Source organism: Alligator mississippiensis, chromosome 4 (assembly GCF_030867095.1).
Source record: "Alligator mississippiensis isolate rAllMis1 chromosome 4, rAllMis1, whole genome shotgun sequence".
Classification (NCBI taxonomy): domain Eukaryota; kingdom Metazoa; phylum Chordata; order Crocodylia; family Alligatoridae; genus Alligator; species Alligator mississippiensis.
This window is the reverse complement of record NC_081827.1, coordinates 146,851,046-146,870,876: the sequence shown is the minus strand read 5'-3', so window position 1 is coordinate 146,870,876 and position 19,831 is coordinate 146,851,046. Positions and strand designations below refer to the sequence as shown.

Below are 19,831 nucleotides of genomic sequence, written 5' to 3'. Positions count from 1 at the left end.
TTTCTAGATAGGGTTTTAAACTAAGATCGCCAGGGGATGGGGAAACACTGACTGGAGCATGGCTGGGGACTGACACACAAGAAAGCTCCAAAGTTGGGAACACTAGGAGAGCCACTCTTGCAAGAGTTGAGGGAATGGTTCTCCCTCAACATGACAAAATTAAGGGTCTCAATTGGAGGATTCAAGTGCCTGTACACTAATGCCAGGAGCATGGGGAACAAGCAGGAGGAGCTAGCCCTCCTGCTGTCCAGTGGGCATTATGATCTAGTAGGGATTACAGAGACCTGGTGGGACTCCTCACACGATTGGAACATAACCATAGACAGCTACACCCTGCACAGAAGGAACCAAGTAGGGAAGAAAGGTAGTGATATAGCTCTCTATGTGAGGGAGCAGTACACCTCCTTGGAGGCTGACATCGGCTCCAAAGAACAGCAACTCGAAACCCTCTGGGTCAAACTATGGGAGGGGGCATGGTGAGAGAGACCTAAATGTAGGTGTATACTACAGATCACCAAACTAGGGGGAAGATCTCGATATGGAGTTCTCTCAAGAACTGGCAGAGGACACGTGCACATGGGACATGGTCATCATGGGTGACTTCAATTACCCAGACATCTCTTGGGAGGTATACTTGGCTAAGTTGGATTGTCGTATTGCTTCCTGACCTGTATCAAAGAGCTCTACCTGACTCAGGAAATGCCTGGGCCAACCACAGGTAACACTCTTCTAGACTTGGTCTTGGCCAAAGCAGATGATCTGCTGAGCTACTTGGATATAGAGGGTAGCCTGGGTGACAGCAACCATGAAACGCTCACATTCACTGTCTGTCACAAGGCAGGCAAATCATGTAGCATGATTGAAGTTTTGGACTTCAAAAAAGCAAATTTCAACAGGCTCAGGGCAATAGTAGGGGAAGCGCTGCGGCACCAGGGACTGAAGGTGAAAGGAGTGCATGAAGAGTGGCCATTCCTCAAGGACATGATCCTCGAAGCACAAAATAAGTCCATTCTCATACAGAGGAAATTAGCAGAAGGGCTGGGAAGCCCTCTTGGCTTAATAGGGATATCATGTTCCTCTTGAAAAAACAGAAAAAGACATACAAACAATGGAAGCTTGGGACAGTCCTCAAGGAGGACTATACAACAATGACCCACACTTGTAGGAAGCAGATTAGAAAGGCGAAGGTGGTGACTGAATTTAACTAGCAACAGAAATCAAGAACAATAAGAAGTCCTTCTTTAGGTATGTAAGGAACAGGAAGAAAACAAATGTAATCATGGGACCATTGCTTAACAACTCAGGACAGCTGGTTACTGACACTCAGGAGAAAACTGAATGCCTGAATGACTACTTTGCTTTGGTATTTCACCAGGAAAATCATACTAGAGAAGGTTCACAATGGGCATGGTGGGAATGACCACCTTTGTACTGTTGATGTTGAGCTGATTCATGATCAGTTAGAAAAGTTAGACATTTATAGGTCAGTAGGACTGGATGAACTTCATCCAACAGTGCTGAAGGAGCTGGCCAAAGTCATCACAGGACCTCTGGCAAAACTCTTCCAAAAGAGTTCCAAGGTGCTCAGGGGAGGTCCCTGAAGACTGAAAGAGGGCCAGTGTTGTATTCATCTTCAATAAAAGGAGGAGAGAGGACCCAGGCAACTATAGGCCAATTAGCCTAATTTCTATGCAAGGGAAAATCCTGGAAAAATTAATCGAGGAGTCTGTGTGTGATACGCTTGCAGAAGGTAGGATTCTGAACAACACGCAGCATGGCTTTGTCATGGGCAGGTATTGTCTTACCAATCCCTCCTTGTATGACCAGGTAACTTGCCACCTAGGTAAGAGAGAGGAGGTCAACATTGTATACCTAGACTTCCAAAAGGCCTTTGTTCTGGTATCCCATGATGTTCTCATGGGAAAATTGGAGGATTATGGATTTAACTCCTCAACAGTTCAGTAGGGAGTTGGAAGCTGGCTGTAGGGTAGGATCCAGAGAGTTCTAATAAATGGATATGTGTCATCCTAGTGAGAAGTGGCCTCTGGTGTCCTTCAGGGGACTGTGTTTGGTCCAGTGCTTTTCAACATCTTTATCAATGATTTCGATGTGGGGGTGAAGAGCTCACTGGCCAAGTTCGTGGATGACAACAAGTTATGGGGAAGCATGGTCACACTTGAAAACAGGCTGTGGATATAGGTGGACCTAGACAGGTTGGCAAGTTGGGTGGATCAGAACCAGGTGAAGTTCAACACTGAAAAATGTGAAGTGTTCCACCTGGGGACAAACAATCCCCAACATGCTTACAGGCTCGGTGGTGCCAAACTGATTAGCACCGTGACTGAAAGGGATTTATAATAGACCACAGTATCAACATGAGCTGTAGGTGTGATGCTGTAGCCAGTAGGGCAAGCAATACTCTGACATGCATCATCTGATGCATCTCAAGCAAAGCCAAGAAAGTGATCCTTCTGCTTTACTCACCATTGGTGAGACTGCAGGTGGAGTACTGCATCCAGTTCTGGGTGCCACACTTCAACAAGGATGTGGAAAAGCTTGAGAGAGTCCAGAGAAGAGCCACCCATATGGTCAGTGACTTGCAAGGCAAGCCATACGAAGAAAGGCTGAGGGGCTTGGGTGTCTTCAGTCTAAAAAAGAGAGTGGCTGAGAGGGGACATGGCTGAGATGGGACATGTAACTTACCGCTACATTAGGGGAGTACAGCAAGGGCTCAGCAAACAACTGTGCACCAGGGCACCCTTGGGGAAAACCAGGAGTAATGGCCACAAACTCCTGAAAGACAGTTTTAGACTTAACACTAGGGAGAACTTCTTCACAGATTGGGTGTCCAGACTGTGACCTCCTTCCAGTGGCGGTGCAATCACCTACCCTAGAAATCTCCAAGAGGAGACTGGACAGTTACCTCGCTGGGGTCACCTGACCCCAGTTGTCTTTCTGCCTGGTGCAGGGGGGCTGGACCTAATGATTTTGCGAGGTCCCTTCCAGCCCCATACAATCTATGAAAAATCATGTTGCTGAGGCCTCCAATCATTTTATCTCTTTCTGTTAGAATCTTTCCAAATTATCCACATTTAATGTGAAGTGTGGGGCCCAAAACCAGACACAATACCCCAGCTGAGGCCTCACCAGTTCTGAATACAGCAGAAAAATAATTTCCCTTGATTTGCAAATGACACTCCTATAAAAAAAAGAACAAAAACAATATGGTATTTTTTTTTTATTTTGCAACAAGGGCACTTTTGTCTTTTGTTCAGATTATATTTAACTGTACAGGTTTCCCTCGCTTTATGCCAGGTGTCAGCAAACCCCGGTATGCATGCCGAGCATGGCACACAAGGCCATCTTGCTTGGCACACCACTGCCAGCCCAGGCTCTAAGCAGCTGTTGCCAGCCACAGAGCCCAGGTTGCTCCTAGCAGGTGCCTGGGAGGCTGCAAGCCCTGCTGCAAGCAGACTGGGCTCCGTGGGTCGGCTGCAGCTGGGAAGCTGCAAACAGCTGCTCCAGGCTCTGGCATGTCGGCCCTCTGGCACCTCCCAAGGTAGACATTGTGGTTTTTCAGCACTCCGGCCAAAAAATGTTGCCTACCTTTGCTTTATGCTGTACATGTGTTACTGGAAAACAGCGCATAACTTGAATTTGCATAAAGGGAACCCACTTTACAGTGTAACAAATAGGGATACGTTCCAAGACCTCAACTGTCCTGACACCCAGACCCATTTCTACCACTTTTACAAAATAATTTTGGTACTCACCAACATCAGACAGTACACACAAGCACAGGGGCGAGGTGAATATTACAATAATGGGGATGTCAACTACAGAAAAATGTATCACAGACAATGAGCAAGGAGCACAGATCCACTCAGGAGGCTATATTTTGATGTGCGTCACTCCCCACAATGCACTACACCAGGCTTGTCCAACATACAGCCCATGGGCTGCTATGCGGCCCACCAAGCCATTTTATCTGTCCTGCGGCAGCAGCAGCACCGCCACTGCAGAGCGCGGAGCCGCTGTAGATTGCGGAGCTGCCACTGCAGAGGGCAGAGCTGCAGCGGTGGTGGTGCGGGGTGGCGGCAGTGGCGTGGAATGCAGGGCGGTGACACACAGTGCAGAGTCGCCACAGTTGTGGGACTATGGCGAGGCTGTCAGAACCTGCCTGTGGGTCCCAGCCGGCAGCAAGAGAAGGGGAGCTTCTTACCCCCTTGGGGCCTGGGGCCCCGCATGGGAGGCACTGCCAGCCCACGCCTGCTTCCTCACCCACCCGCTTCAAGCCAGCCCCGCTGCCCTGCCCTGCCCAGCCCCACAGCAAGGCGGCGCCTGCTCCCCCAGCCAATCTCCCCCCCAGGCACCACGGCTCTCTGGGCCTGGCCACCCACACACAAGGCCCCAAGGGGCTACTTCTCATGTGCTGCTGAGGACAGGAGGAGCCCGGCCGGGTCTGCACCGGCCAGCAGAAGCGACAGCAGAGCCGTGTGCTGCTCGGGACGGAACGAGCCTGCGCTGGTCAGTCCTGAGCGGCACACAGCTCCGCCGCCACTTCTGCTGGCCAGCCTCCTCCTGTCCTCAGCAGCACATGGGAAGCCAGCTTCAGCTGCATTTTGCTTTTCCTGGCTGGTGCTGACCCGGTTCTGCCCAGGTGGGTCCTGCAGCACCATGTCAACCTGGCCATGGCACCAGCAGGCTGGGCGGGCCCCAGGTTAACCCGAGCCAGGCCCTGAGGCTTGTCCAGCACCAGGTCAATCCGGTTGTAGTCAAGCGGCTCCTGCAGCACCATGTCAACCCAAGCATGCATGCCATGTCAACCAGCACCATGTCAACCCCTGCAAATTCATTGGTGTCAAAGGTCACGTGACATCACTTCCTGATATGATACCACCTCCTGTGACATCTTTGAATATGGCTCACCGGCCCACTGGGTGATAAAAAGTTCGTGATCTGGCCCCACATTCAAAAAGGTTGGACACCCCTGCACTACACAAAGCATCTGACTACGGGCTTCCACCACACCGATCGCATAAGAGTGAATTTACCTCATGTATAACAAAATTTTGGTATAAAAAGGTAAATTGCATAAGAGTGAATTTGTATGTACAGAACTCACATAAAGTGAGGGAAACCTGTAGTTTATTTGGATTGTATCATATTGTTCTTTACTGCATTATTGTAGTGTTACTGTATCAGCCTGTGCCCTCTTTGGGCCGCAGGCCTTTTTTGCCTTCTTTCTTCAGTTCATAGTTTGAACCCAAGTGTGTTTGTGTTTGGGGGGGGGGGAGGAAGATACATGGCTCATTATAAATTTAATCAAGAAGATACTTCTGATGTGAGAGCTGAACTGAAAGAGAAGATCAAGGTTATACAAAGCAAGCCAAAAGAGGTATCCAAAGCTGAGTTTAGCAGTCGTCACTATTTGGAACTGAGCAGGAAGGAATGGATTAAAGTGCTGGCTCGTACATTTGCCTCGCAACTCATCGTTTTCTGTGTTGTGCTGCAATGCTCCATTCTAGGGGGTTGAGGTTTTTTTGTTATTTCAGTTGTGCTAAAATACAGAGAAAATGAACCAAAACCTGCAAACTTAACTTGTTCTTGCTCTGTCATTAGGACATAATTTCACAGGGGACACACATAATTCAACTATACTCAGGATTCAATATTGAAAGATTTGTTTTTTTTCTGCACCTTTCCGTTTTCATTCCAAATGCAGTCTCACAGACAAGAAGAAAAAAGAAATACTTTTGGATCAGGGACTCCCATTTTTGAAGCATGTTGTGGTATTCCAGTTAAAGTTTTCCTTAGGTTGAAATTTTATTCCCTTGCACTAATAATCACCTGTGAAGTTCAATGCATTTAAACATTCACCCCTGATAATAATGTTACTAATTAGTCCTAGGGTTTGATCTGCCTCAAAGACCATGTCCCCAAGGTCTATCAAACACTGGATCCACCCTTATAAAGTGGGTTTGTTGTGAATCTTTGGCAAACAGAAGAACTGTGCTGCATCCTGCCTCCTTTCTTTTTCCTCATTGTTGAGAATGTAACTATGATTATTTTGAGAATGTACCTATGATTTTTTCCTTTTCAGCTCATTTGATCTTTGCTTCTTATTCAGATAACGGAGAACCTTTTTGACTGACTTGGATAGGAAGCTGAAGCAAGAGTTGGGCATGCTGGAGTTGAATCTCTTCTTTTAGCATTACACAAGAGGCACGTTTGCCTGCAGCCTAAAGGAACAGATCCCAGAAGCATTTGAAAGTCTCTGACTCAAGATTCATTGAACAATGTATCTGTTTATTAGCATAACTGGGTAACTTAGGAGCAAAGATCCCAGTGATTTCAAAGGGGGTTTGTTTGCACCAGAGCCAAATGATTTCTCAGCGTTTCTCACATGAAAACTAAAGAGTTCCTGTTCTTGTTCTGTGCTGTGCGGTGGTATCTTATTGCTGAAGTTGATTGGGCAGCCCAGTGGCAAAACTTTCTATTTGCTCCAAATATGTTACTTGAACTGTTTATAACATTTTTTTAAAATTTAAAATGCATTCATTTTTAATATGATATTTTTACAGAATGAATTCAAGGCCCATTTTATCTGACACCCTAAACCTCTGAATTTTGAAGATGTTGAAGAAATACCTCTTGTCTTCAAACAATTTCTGGGCTTGATATTACAATACCAAGAGGAAAACATTTGTCTGAAAAGAAAAGGATCTAATTCTTTCCCTATCTGTAAATCATTCAGTTCTGAGACATGTCATGTACTCAAAGAGCCCTCTTTTTCAAGGTAATAATGTCAGTTTTCTGGGAGACTGAATAATGAAAAATTCAGGGGGAAAAAGCCAAAGTATTTTTTTTTCATTTTGTTCTTGTTCCTGTTCCATGGTAATTCAAATGTGACTTTAAGGTAAGATACTTAAACTCTATTTCCTCTCCATCAATTTTTCAAAAACATTTATTTACAAAGAAATGTTGTGGTGTTAAATTCAACAATGTTTGCAACAGTACAGGAGATCTTAAAATGGCTTGATTATTGCTGAAATGCTGATTACTGTTGCTATTGTCATTCCACTATTATAAATGTAGTTACATTGCAAAAGTACCTTTATGCAACTTGAGACTTTCTATTGGAAAGATATGTTTCTCTCACAAAATGTTGTCTACGGTATTCGAGGATGATCTGTGTTATCACCACTAATACTGTTATTTCTCCTGTATCTTTGTCAATAATTTCTTTATAGATCAACCATCCTGCATACATGAACACAGAGAATCAAACCATGGTGACAGAATTCATCCTGATTGGATTTTCCAATTTTCCTAGTTTGCAGATTCCATTGTTCACGATGTTTTTTCTCATGTACCTGATCACACTGGCTGGAAATATAATATTGATGATAATCATAAGTGTTGATCATACTCTTCACATTCCCATGTATTTCTTCCTCTCAATTCTCTCTTTTTCAGGGACCTGCTACACGTTTGTTGTTATTCCCAATATGCTGGTAAACTTGCTAACCGAAAAGAAGACAATTTCTTTTACTGGGTGTGCTACCCAGATGTTTTTCTTTATCAGTTTTGGAGGCACAAACTGTATGCTTCTAGCAGCAATGGCATATGATCGCTATGTCGCCATATGCAAACCTTTACATTACCACATCCTCATGAACCAAAAAGTCAGAGTTCAGTTAGTGGCATTTTCAGTAGTAACTGGATTTGTTTTATCCCTAATAGATACATATTTTATATTCAGATTGCCTGTCTGTGGCATAAATAAAATAAACCACTTCTTTTGTGACATGGCACCAGTCATTAAAATCTCATGCACAGACAACAATGTAATTGAAATTGTCATTTTCATATTTTGTGTTGTGGTTGTATTTGGGTCATTTTTACTGATTCTTCTTTCTTATCTGTTCATCCTCATTACCATCCTGCAAATTCCTACTGCTGAGGGTAAGCAGAAAGCCTTCTCCACCTGCACGTCTCATCTCATTGTGGTCATTGTGCATTTTGGATGTGCTTCTATTATCTATTTGAGACCCAAATCCACTTACTCACTAGATAAAGACACCTTGATTTCTGTCACTTACACAGTGGTGACTCCTTTGTTGAACCCCATGGTGTATAGTCTAAGAAATAAGGATGTACAAATAGCACTGAGGAAAGCTCTGGGCAGAACATAGTTTACATGTATACTGTGACAGCGGTCCTACTAGAGATCAGATATCAAAGACAATCTTACCTAAATAATTTTAATTTTGTACAAGCACCAACTGGATGGACAATCTTACCCAAAGTAAAAGAACCATGTGCAAGGAGGAGAGACCGCTCCCATGGCAAGGGTCATTATATTAAATCAACCAGTGTTTTTAGCAACATATAATAGAAGAGTAGAGGAAGACTCTACAGTAAGACACTATGCCACATGCCTAGGAGATATGCAGAGTGGTTCTGCTTAAAATTTGTCCAGGAACCTATCTAAGTCTGAGAAAATCTAAGTGCAACTTACCCTGCAAAGGATCTGAAGGAGTTATAAATTAAAGTGGAGGAGCCTCATCCTACTTCCAGTTAAGTCAACAGGATTTTGTCCACTGACTACAAATAGTCATGTTAGGGGGTGATTACCATTGTATTTTGGGTGACGGTCACTTACATCTCTTCAGGCTGTTTTGTATGTTGGTTTTCTGGCTACATCTTCTTCTAAACCCTTTGTATATAAATCACACCTCCTTAGACACGCCGGGAATAAAGTTCTCTCAATCCTGAGTCACAAAACAGTAATCTGACTCAATGAGCATAAATTGATGCAAGTATAATAAAAGTAGACTTTGACTTTTAAACTCTGACATCCTCATAAAACACTCAAAGCTTGAATTCACCAAAATTTCTTATTATTACAAATACAATTGTGAGGGGTCAAGTAAGTGGACCTCTCCATAGTCTGTGCATTCATGACCAGCATGTGTGAAGCATCAGTTCATCTAGGCAAACTCAAACTCCAGTTTTAAATATGACACTAAACAGGATTTGGCATTGACTGGCCAGTTGACTATGGCCATCAGCAAACCTGACTCCTCCATATGATAATTCAATAAGGCAATATATCCCGATTAAGACATGTTCTAGTGCAGCCATAATGAGAGTGATGAAAAAGGGAAAAGGCTATTTCCTCTTCATTTTTAGGTACTTTTGACTTTTTTATAGAACTTGCCACTGGCAGTGGAATTTGTCCTGTTTTGGCTCAGCTTGAAGTGATATATGTATACTATATATATTATAACATATATATATATATATATATATATATATATATATATATATTCCATAATAAAAAGGCAATTACTGAAAGGTAGACACAATCTTGTTTTCCTAATAAAAATATTAGTTAAGACTTTTTTTCAAAATTTTATGTTGGAAAAAAAAAAACCAATGTCTAATTTAAGATATCATAATGATACATATATGGCTATATGTTATGTTTTGGAAAAATTATACCTATTATCTTACAGTTGAAGAGGATGACTACTAATCCTCCCATTCTTATGATTAATTAGGGAGAAATTATATTACAAGTAGAGGGATTGTACAAACACTAATTGCTACATGTATTCCATACTACTTTACTGAGGTCTACTGAGCAAACATAGGAGCAACTTTTGGCAGAATTACTTCTAGAGATCAGTGTAAGGTGTAGGGTATTTGGATATTAACAGTTGTTGTGTTTTTGTGCGTCTCTGTTACACATCTGATGGCTTCCATCAGAGCCAAAGGTGATCTCACAATATATCGAGTCACTGGAAAACTTTTTCTGTCTTCTGCATCATCTGTATCATTATTTGTTTTTGACTAGAAGCATTTATTTTTTCCAATGCTGTGTTTCTTACAATTTAATAAAGTCCTGTGATAAAACAGTTTTGCTGTTGTTCTATTCTATTCAAATTCATATCATTATTTAGAGATTATTATAGTTACAGAGCCCCAAAATGGGAACCCTGCCTCAATATGTAAGTTTTCAATATTCTGACTAGCTCAGAGGTACAGTATGTCTCTTGGCCACTACAATTTGTGCCCATTAGCTCAGCATCTAGCCTCCCTCTGTTCAGGGTGCAGTTTACTTGCAGCACAACATGGACACATGGACTATTTACTCCTGCAGCCATAAAAGGTGGAATAATTCCATATTTATTGTGATAGCACAGGTTCTTTGCATGAATGAAAATAGAAAGACTGTATCCTCATACTTTTGCTGTTCTGTACATACACAGAGATGGTACCATGGTTGCAGAGCAGAACGGAGAGTGGATGGTTTCCCCATGCTTTTGGGCTTTTGGTCATTACCACATGAGACTAGGAAGGAATTGATTTCCCTTTGGCTGCAACAGGCATCAGGGTTTGTTTGTTTGTTTATTTATTTATTATTTCCTCAGGAGCATTATGTGTTGGCTGCAGCTAACACAGGGGACCTTGACTGGGGTGTGCTGATGCTCGTGCTGGGACTAAAGGGTTAACGGGTCTTGCCCCTCTGCTTAGTGTCAGACCATTTGTCACATTTGGGATCAGAAAGGTATTTTACCCCATAGCCAAATTTTTACAGACTCTACTGCAGGGGGTATGGTCCTCTTCCTTCTATCTTTCAAGTGTCTTTTCACAACGCCTGTAGTAGATGGACATTGTCCCCTCGGAGGGGTCTCTTGTAAAAGAGATCCTGCAGCAACAGCCCTAGGCTAGGGGGCATGGCCTCTTAGCCATGACCCTGGGAAGAGATTAGTTCCTTCCACTTTCTGAGCAGATCAGCCCCTACAGAACTCCTGAACAGGCCCATGGACACGGGGCCATATCCTCCTATACCACCTACCAGGTGCTTAAGTGTGATCCTACTGCGTTCTCCTCAAGTCCATGAAAAACAGCTAATGTGAGAAGTGGGTGGGTCCTTCTCCTTTTGCTACTTTCTTTGTGACTTAGTCTTAAGTGTAAAATGACCGTGTCTTGTAAAAATAGCCAGACTAATCCTGTTTCAGGAGGCAAGCAGGGTGGAATAGGTTTGCACTTACATGCTTAAGTCTACTTTGGTGTCTAATATGTAGAATAGGATCTGACCCATTGTGATTGGGCTACCGCTCAGTTAGACCCTGGGCATATCCTCAGGTTTCTAGATTACACTGAAGTTTGTGTCATTGCTTCTTCACTGCTCTTGTTACCCAGGGTAACTAGATTAGACCAACTTGTATATGCTTATCTGACATACAGTCACCCCTACACCCCTGCAATGGTATCCCCTGTCTTTGGCATAACAGGAAGATGGCAGAGCATGAAAGGCTTATTGCATGTTCCTGAGCTTTCCATTTTCCTGATGAAGGAGTCCTGAATTACTCCATTAATTTTTCATATGCTTTCAGGGTCCTCATGATGTAAAATTGGACAATTTTAACATAATAAAAATAATCTCAGCCAGCCCCTCAATCATCTCCAATGTACAGACATTTAAATACTTTCCAAACCAGAAACCTTTTATCAATCCCCACTGTGGCTTATTGGCCATAACTATATGGCACCAGGGACTTTGCACTTAGATCACCAGAGCAACTTCTTGGAGCCTCTTAGGTCTTGTTATCTTGTAAGCACTGGCTCCCTAATGATATCTCATGTGGCTCATCTCCACAGACTTCTGCATCCCTGCTCTGTGCCATGTGGGAGTCACAGATCCTAGCTGCTCTGGGATGGAAAGAATGATGAAATATCCACCTTTGTTTTTTCCAGGCCACCCAATTATGACTACTGTGACATATACATAGCACTTTCCTTTTTTGCTGTGGTTCACAGTTGTGGTAGATCTCAGTTGGACTTTCCATGGGGCAAACCCAAAGAAGGCCTAAGCACTATCTCCATAGATTGTGCTTGTCCATCTGAGTCAAAGCTACTCCAGTGTGGTGTTAATTAATTTCCACTTGCTATGATCTGAGGTGTACTCTTCTAAATGGAGTGCTGTGGGTAACACAGTGATATTATTACAGTAATGTTGTACTGTAGGCATGATGATCCAGGAAATAGTATGCAAGAAGGAGGGATTTCTTGGACCAATTGCATAGTTGGGATAGAGTTAGGCAAGTGTTTGAATGTGAGATATTCTTCATATCTCCTCTCCCCCTTGTTTTAAGATTTCAGTAGGCACATCCCCACATGCATGAGATTGCATTTGGAGCACGCCTATGGCTCTGTTCCAATCATGTGCGGAGTCCCACCAGGTCTCCATAATACCTACTAGATCGTAATGCCCACTGGAGAGTAGGAGGGCTAGCTCTCCTGCTTGTTCCTCATGCACCTGGCATTAGTGTACAGGCACCTGAGTCTTCCAGTTGAGACCCTCAATTTTATGTCATGCTGAGGGAGAACCATTCCCTCAACTCTTGCAACACTGGCACTCCTAGTGTTGCCAACATTGGAACTTTCTTGTGTGCCGGTCCCCAGCCATGCTCTAGTCAATGTTTCCCTGTCCCCCAGTGATCTTAGTTTAAAGCCCTATCTAGAAAATTGGCCATTCTGGTTGAGAACAGGGACTTACCCCTCCATATGAGGAAGATACCGTCCCTTCCCAGGAGTCCTCTCTCCCTGAAATGTGCACTGTAGTCAAAGAAACCAAAGTTCTCTTGGTAGCAACACCGCCGGAGTCATCGGTTCATTTAATGACACATCCTACCCTCCTAGGTTCATGACCTGTGACCAGGAGCACAGAGGAAAAGACTACCTGCACCTCCTATCCCTTGAGCTCAGACTTCAGAGCCCTGTAGTCACTCATGACTCAGTCTGGATTACTTCTGACAGTGTCATTCATGCCACGTGGATGAGGAGCATGGGGTAGTGGTTGGAGGGCCAGACGAGCCTAGGGATCCTCTCCGCAACATCCTGGATGCGGGCCCCAGGGAGGCAGCAGATCTTTCAAGCTAGGGGAACTGGATGGCAAATGGGTCCTTTGGTGCCCCGTAGGAGGGAGTCCCCCACCACGACCACCCTGTGCCTCCTCTTGTGGGTGACAGTTTGCTGACTATGTTTCTCCTTTTCCAGTGCCTCCATCAGGGCCTCCTTACATGTGGTGAAGGGAGCATACCTGTTGTGCAATGATTTTTGAGAAAAGGCTAAAAGAACCACGATTATCTAGTCTGGAGAAGAAAAGATTGAGTCAGTCTTCAAATACCTGACAGCAGTTATAAAGAGGAGGGAGATAGCCTTTTCTATGCGGCTGTAGAGGACAGAATTAGGAACAATGGTCTCAAACTGCAGCACAGATAATTTAGGTTGGAGATTAGGCAGAATTTTCTGCCTATGCGAGTGGTCAAGCATTGGAATAGGATACGTAGAGAAGTTGTGGAATCTCATTCCTGGAAATTTCAAGAACAGTTTAGATAGACACTTGGGCAGGGCAGTTTAGTCAGAGATGTTTCTTCTTTGTGCAGGAGGCTCAAGTAGATGACCTCATAAGATCCCTTCCAACCATACTTTCCTATGATTCTATGATCCTATGATCAACATGTCCATAGCTTGAATAGCATTATTTAAAGAAACCTGAGGAACACAAGACAGCAGAGATAGGCAAAGATTAATGGAGAGGTTGTTTCAAACACACTGAGTAATGTTCCAGAATACACCTGATCTGCTGTTCTACTTTCTTGTCTGTGCCCTGTACAACCTTTTTGATATGCTATTCTGCTTTCTGCTCCCTGCCATGGGCTTTTTCTTGTTTGATCTGCTGCTCTACTCCCTGCCCTTGTGTTGCTGTGCTGTTTTCCCCCTCCCAGATCTGCCATTTGCCACCCACAGAGCATACCCATGCCATTTGTAGCAGTTGTGCTTCAGGTTGGCCAACACTTCTCTATGCAGTTTGAATAGGCCAAAAGGGTTTTCAAGGAAATGAAAGAGTTGGTGGGTCTGAGCCTAAGGACCAGTTGCATCAGAGATCATTACTGGGCATGTCTACACATGCCAAAGATATGGGAGCAGTTTACTCTCAAGTAAGTTACTTGACAGTAAATGCTCCAGGGCAGATGTTTACACGTGCAGGGACACGAGAGCAGATTTGCTGCTCCTAGTAGCAAACTGCTCCTGCTTCCTGCAGCCCTCCAACCGGACCCTGCAGCAGCCAGGGAAGCACTAGGCTCCCCCTGGGTCCTAGCCCAGGGGCCAAGAGAGCTGTCTCCTGGTGTGGGCTGGGACTTTGCTCCTGAACCTGGGAGCTCCCAGCCCCCACTCCACAATCACAGGGCTCAAGCTGAGAGATCCTTGTTTCCCAGCCCAAGCCCCATGGCTGTAGGACCTGAGGTGGGACATCCTTCTCTGACAATGCTTGTCTCATGACCATGGAGCTGGCACTGGGAGATAAAGATCTTTCAGCCCCAGTCTCAAACCTACGATTGGAAAATGAGGGCTGGGAGCTCCCAGCTGTTGGGGTAGAGGGACATTATTCCTGCCCGGGCTCTGGAGAGGGGAGACTGTCCTGGCACTAGGAAACTTCGCAGGAGGCAGAGAACAATCTCCCGCCCCCTGTTGCCCAGCTGACTGGGAGCACATTTGCTGCCAGTCAGGCATCTACATGTATACTACTGCACAGCTACTAATCTTGAGTAAATTTGCTACTTGAATTTGGAGGTAGCAAATTTACTTGCAATTAGAGCCACTTACTGCACAGTAAGCTTTTGCAAGTGTAGATGCAGACAATTACTGACAGTTATTAGTTCTACTGTGCAGTAAAGTGCCTCGTGTGGACGTGCCCACTGAGCAATATAAATTGCTTACGGGTTAAGAGAACCCTTGGTATTAAAGCTGTTCAGGATGAGTACGAGAGCTGGTCTGGAAAAGATGAATTTCAATAATTTTGTTTTTGAACTGTTCTGAAACATTTCACTTTGAATCCATGTACTGCTTAACTGTTCTTCCATTGTGCTGCATTGTCCCATAGGGGATGCACTTCGGATGGCCTGTTCTATGGAGTGTAATGCATCAAGGGAACCTTGCCCATAGGAGAGCATGGGGGCAACAGCATGGGAGACTTACAGCTCCCAGGACGCAACACTTCTTTCTGGGAAATACATGTTAGTACTAGGTTGAAGTGAGTCATTCCAGGACAGCTCTACAAACTGAGATGAAATACTTTAAGGGTAGTGAAAATGTTAACATAAAAAATGTTAACAGTAAATATTTTGTCATTTTTAAATAAACCTATTATTTCGAACTGTTCATCTAAATAAAACTTACCATTTTTTTTCTGATTAGGACTGAAAACGTATTAATATATAATTTACCATGGAATACAAATACAATATAAAACAGTACCATTGAATTTATCGTACCAAGGATTTATTGTAGAATGTATCCCAAGAGTTTAGTGATTCTGAGAACATCAATTCTGAGTGTGTCCATTTTAACGCATCTTAAAGCAGCTGTTTTTTCAGAAAGTAAGACATCTTCACCCTCTTAAAATGAGGGCTCTTTAAGGTCTCTCAAGTTCTAGAGACATAAATGACAGACCCAAAATTAACAATCACTTTTGAAAATCTTATCCTGTAGATTCTTCAGGGCAAGAATGTATTTGTAAAATAGTGGGTAATTTTGGCTGCTGCTGCTCCCGCTACTGTGACTGATGAAGATGAAATGGCACGATTAATCAAAGTGAAGTCCAGATCGAAGTAGGGGAAGTACTGAGGAGGCTGAGAAAATTCTCCAATTTTAAAGAACCAGGTTAGGATGGAATCCAAAATTACTGGTTAAGGTGCTAAAAATACATATCATCTGCTCATGGTATGTCTAACAACATGTAACTAACTGAATGGTGGAAGGGAACACCCTGCCCATTAAAAAAACCATGTGGAATGAAAGAGCAGATTCAAGGTGCAAGATACTTAGCTTGCTTGCCCATGGACTGGAAGCTCCTTACTGGAATAATGGATGAAAGACTGGTCAAGTGTGGTGAAAAGGTGTTTCTTCAGGGACACAAGGATGCCAAAGAGGTCATGTTGGGTGAAGAACCATCTGATGGTGGACAACACTCACTTACAGATACCAGAAGAAAATGAGAGAACCTGCATTTATTCTAGGTACATTAGACAAAAGCCTAAGGCAAGTTTCATACAAATGGCTCAGAAGACACCCTCACATGATCAAACTCAATGCATTGCTATTTGAATTTATATGCAGGGGTAGCATGGAGAAGTACATGTTGATTTGGAATACAATGATACAATCTAGACAAGGTCAGAGTACAGTATGGGATCTCACAATATGACTGAGTATCACCTTTGGGAAAGGGGTCCTGGATTCTAGCCTGGACCTTCACACCTAACGGGGCAAAAACATCCTCCCTGCTCTCTACCTATTGTAGCCAATGTTTATGAAATGCAAGGGGCAGTAGCTCTGCTTGAAGAGAAGAGCTTGAGAGAGGCCTGTGGCTTAGTGGTTAGAGCACTGGGCTGGGAAGTAGGAGAGATGCAAGAACTGAGCAAGTGCCCTAGTCACTAGGTTATGGGGGCACCTGGGCAGATGCAGGATGCTAGGCAACCCCTGAGAATAACTCTCCTGGTGAAGTTAAGGACTTGCACTAAGGTCCAGACTTGCCTGGTTGGAATCAGTCGTGCTTGATGGGCCTGTAGCAAGCTGGGCGGCAGGATGTCAGCCAGCCCAGCCCCTCAGGGGGATCATGGGGACTCATTGTTGCACCACTTGCAGGTCCTGCCGAATGATGTCTGCTGCTTCACTTCATCTCCCAGCTGTAGCTCCGTTTTCCTCATTGCCTGGCTAACATGCTGTGTTGCCCTCAGCTCCTGCTTTGGTCCCTGCGTTTACCTTGCCCCCTTCTCCTGTCATTTTGCTTGGCTCCTGCCTCAGGCTCTGGATTCCTGGCTCTTGATCTCAGGTGTTTATTTGACTCTTGACCCTTGTCTTGCCTCCAGTTGCTTGGCTTTTGGCCTCCTGAATCTAGCCCTTTTACTTCCTCATTGTGGTCTCTAATCTGGGCCCTAACCCTTAGGACAGACTCCTCATACCCTGGTTCGCAAGACCTCCTCTTTCTTTCCTTATGCAGGAAGAGGCCTAGTGTAGAAGAAGCACTGGATGCAGACAGCCAAGTGCTGGTACTCTGCGCTTCTATGGCAGTCACAGAGCAAGGGAGCTCTCACTCGATACAAGCACAAAGAGAGTGCTGGCCAGTGCCAAAACTTCAGTGCCCAGGAGCTGTGGGGCAGTCACTGATTTTATACAGAGTCACCAGACAGGGCAGAGGGCACTCCCCATTACCCCAGCAGAATGTGCCCGCCTCTGAGAGGAGCTGCAGAAATGTATAAATACTGTAGGAGCCAGGGATAGGGCATGGAGTTCATCCAGAAAAAGTAGAGGGAGCTGAGATGCTAGCCCAAAGTGTGGCTTCAGTAGCAGAGAAGGCACAGGGTCTGGAGGCACTCACTGGTTAACTGGTGCTCACCTTCACCTGGTGGTCTCCATTGTCACTTTCCAGAGGTGAGAGGCATCCCGAGATTGGACACGTAAGAAATACTTCTGTGTTGACACAGTGGGTAGAGTACATGCCTGGCATAGGCTTCCTTCATGGCATATGTGGATGGGCACAGAGCACGGACTCCAGGGCGAAAGGCTAATGGGGACCAAGGTCTGGGGGCTTGCTTGCTCTTGCATGGTTCTTTTCTCATAGTCAACAAGCATGGACAAGCCTCCAATCACCCTGTCCTTTCCCAACACCCCTGGCCCAATCAGCCTCCCCCCCCCCCCCCAGTTCCAATATTCTTGTGTAACCCGGATGGTACTCTGACAAGGTACCCCCTCGCTAACTGAAGGGATTTAGCAAGTGCTAGTATACTGTGGGAGGGGAAGGTGCTTTCCTCCTATCCCCCACAGAGTAGAGCTGAGACCAGTTGGAACTTAACCATATACGGGTTTAATAGGAAAAGAACCAGGTTAAGCTATGACAAAGAGGTGGAGATGGAAATGGGTGCAGGAGAACAAGAGGGGATTCAGTAAAGTAAGGTACACATATACATCTAGCAGATGCAAATCAACAACTAGCTTGAGGCACAGGGTTTCACAAGCTATAAGGTGCAGGTTCACAAAATTTAGGGCAGAGGCACCCCAGAGGGGGGATGGGAAGAAGTGAAGGAACTCTTTTACCCAGTGTGAATTCCCTCTCCCCAGCAATTCACCCCTCTGATGCCTTCAAACCCAGGTCTCCCTCATGGCAGATAAGAACTCTACCCTGGAACGGTCAATGCCTGGGTGGCTACTTGTGGCTCCAGGCTCTCACCCCTCTGGGATCCTCTGCATGCTGTCTGCATGACGAGTGGCCTAACGTCATGTTGCCGGGGGCCGGATACCTGAGTTACCACCTGCAGTTCAGTGCTTAAATTATCCCCCAGATTGATACTTAGCATCTGATTCCTGTATCCTGACTCTAGCCTGGGTTGCAGACTCTCCCCCTGGATTTGCCCCTGGTTTTGGTAATATGGCTCCCACCCTCTGACCTAGCCCCAAGCCCCTGCTTTCCCTCAGTTGTCTAATCATGATGCAAGTGACTGTTTTGTAGCCCTTGCTGGTTCTATGATAGGGTCTGATAGGGGATCTCACATACATTGTAACGGTACTCCCAGAGATACGTGATGTATATAGGTTGACCATATGTCCCAAGCAAACCAGGACAGTCCCAGCTTCCATAATCTGGTCCTGGCCAGTTGGTGAATAGTCCCAGAGCACAGTCTGGCAGGGATGCAAGTGGCATGGTGCACCAGGCAGGCAGTTGGGCATGCATTGCTGCTGCCAGCTGGGACGGGATTACAGAAGTTGGGACTGTCCTTGTTTGCCCAGGACATATGGTCACCCTAATGATATACCACATGCTTGAATGGCTCGACATAAGACATTGGTCAGAGAAAGTAATGATTGTTTTTGCTCACTGCATGAAATTGGAAGCATAACAGCATGACCACAGGACACGTCCATGATCTAGAGCAGTCACCTGGAGCAACTAATATGAGACAGCCCATGAGGTGACTATTAGGGGTATGACTGGGATGTGGGCATTAGGGACTTGACCTTTAAAGCATCATAATGTAGAGGAACAGGAGCAGATAAGGTCAAGAAGCAAGGGTCCCAACAAAGTCATATGCCAGGGGGGTCAGGAGCAGGCAGCAGGGATTCAGATTGGAGTCACTGGTGAGGGAGTCAAGAGCAGGCAGCCGTAAGTATAAGGAGAAGGATGTCAGTGGTTGTCAAACTGCAGCCACAAAGCAGGAGCTGGCTGTCAATAAATAGGCGTCTGGACTGAAGTTAGGAGCAAGTAGGCATCTGGAGCCAGTAAGTCTGGAGCAAAAGGGTCCAGGCTGGAGTCAGGAACCAAAAGGCAGAAAACAGGAACAAGGATAAAGTCAGCAATACAGACAGTAAGCAAGCAGAAATAAGCCAGCAAACCCACTCAGTAACCAGAGTCAGAGGGGGCTATTTAGCTTTCCTGCTGCCTTGGCTTCTGGCAATGAGAATGGCCATCCACCCTGTGTCTCCACTGATGCAACCCTAGAAACAGGAACAATTGCTTCAGATAATTCCTCAGGGCCCACTCAGGAGTTACCTTCAGCCTGGGGAAACGGGAACAAGAGGCAGCAGATGTCCATCTCTAGGGGTGAGAAGACAGGTGAGGCAGGCTTCAGGGACCTTTGCTGCCTGCAAATTCTTCTTCCTATGCCCCTTCTTCTTTCCATTTTCTGTCTCAACATCCTGGTTGTCGTACTGCACACCTGCTCTGCTGAGGGACAGCACACAACGTTTTCCAATTGCA

At 45.0% G+C, this 19,831-nt stretch overlaps 2 protein-coding genes across 3 annotated transcripts in view; one reads left to right on the top strand and one right to left on the bottom strand.

The window, feature by feature from the left end:
• LOC102569748 (olfactory receptor 2A2-like) overlaps window positions 1–19,831 on the bottom strand; it is a 43,532-nt gene extending 23,701 nt beyond the window's left edge. Inside the window, exons 1-2 of one of the 2 annotated variants that reach the window (XR_009461903.1) lie at window positions 19,625–19,831; window positions 17,811–19,379 (exon numbers count right to left, since the gene is read on the bottom strand). The gene's annotated coding sequence lies outside the window, so the exon portion shown is untranslated. Of the gene's footprint in view, window positions 1–17,810; window positions 19,380–19,624 lie in introns of those variants that run through there. The other variant, XM_059726760.1, reaches the window with a different exon arrangement.
• On the top strand, window positions 5,588–9,908 carry LOC102565004 (olfactory receptor 10T2-like). Its single transcript, XM_059726761.1, has one exon. The coding sequence runs from the start codon at window positions 7,272–7,274 to the stop codon at window positions 8,196–8,198; it is 927 nt and encodes a 308-aa protein (XP_059582744.1). The 5' UTR covers window positions 5,588–7,271; the 3' UTR covers window positions 8,199–9,908.

Coding starts and splice junctions, on each gene's coding strand:
- LOC102565004 (XM_059726761.1), top strand. CDS start 7,272: ATGAACACAGAGAATCAAACCATGGTGACAGAATTCATCCTGATTGGA.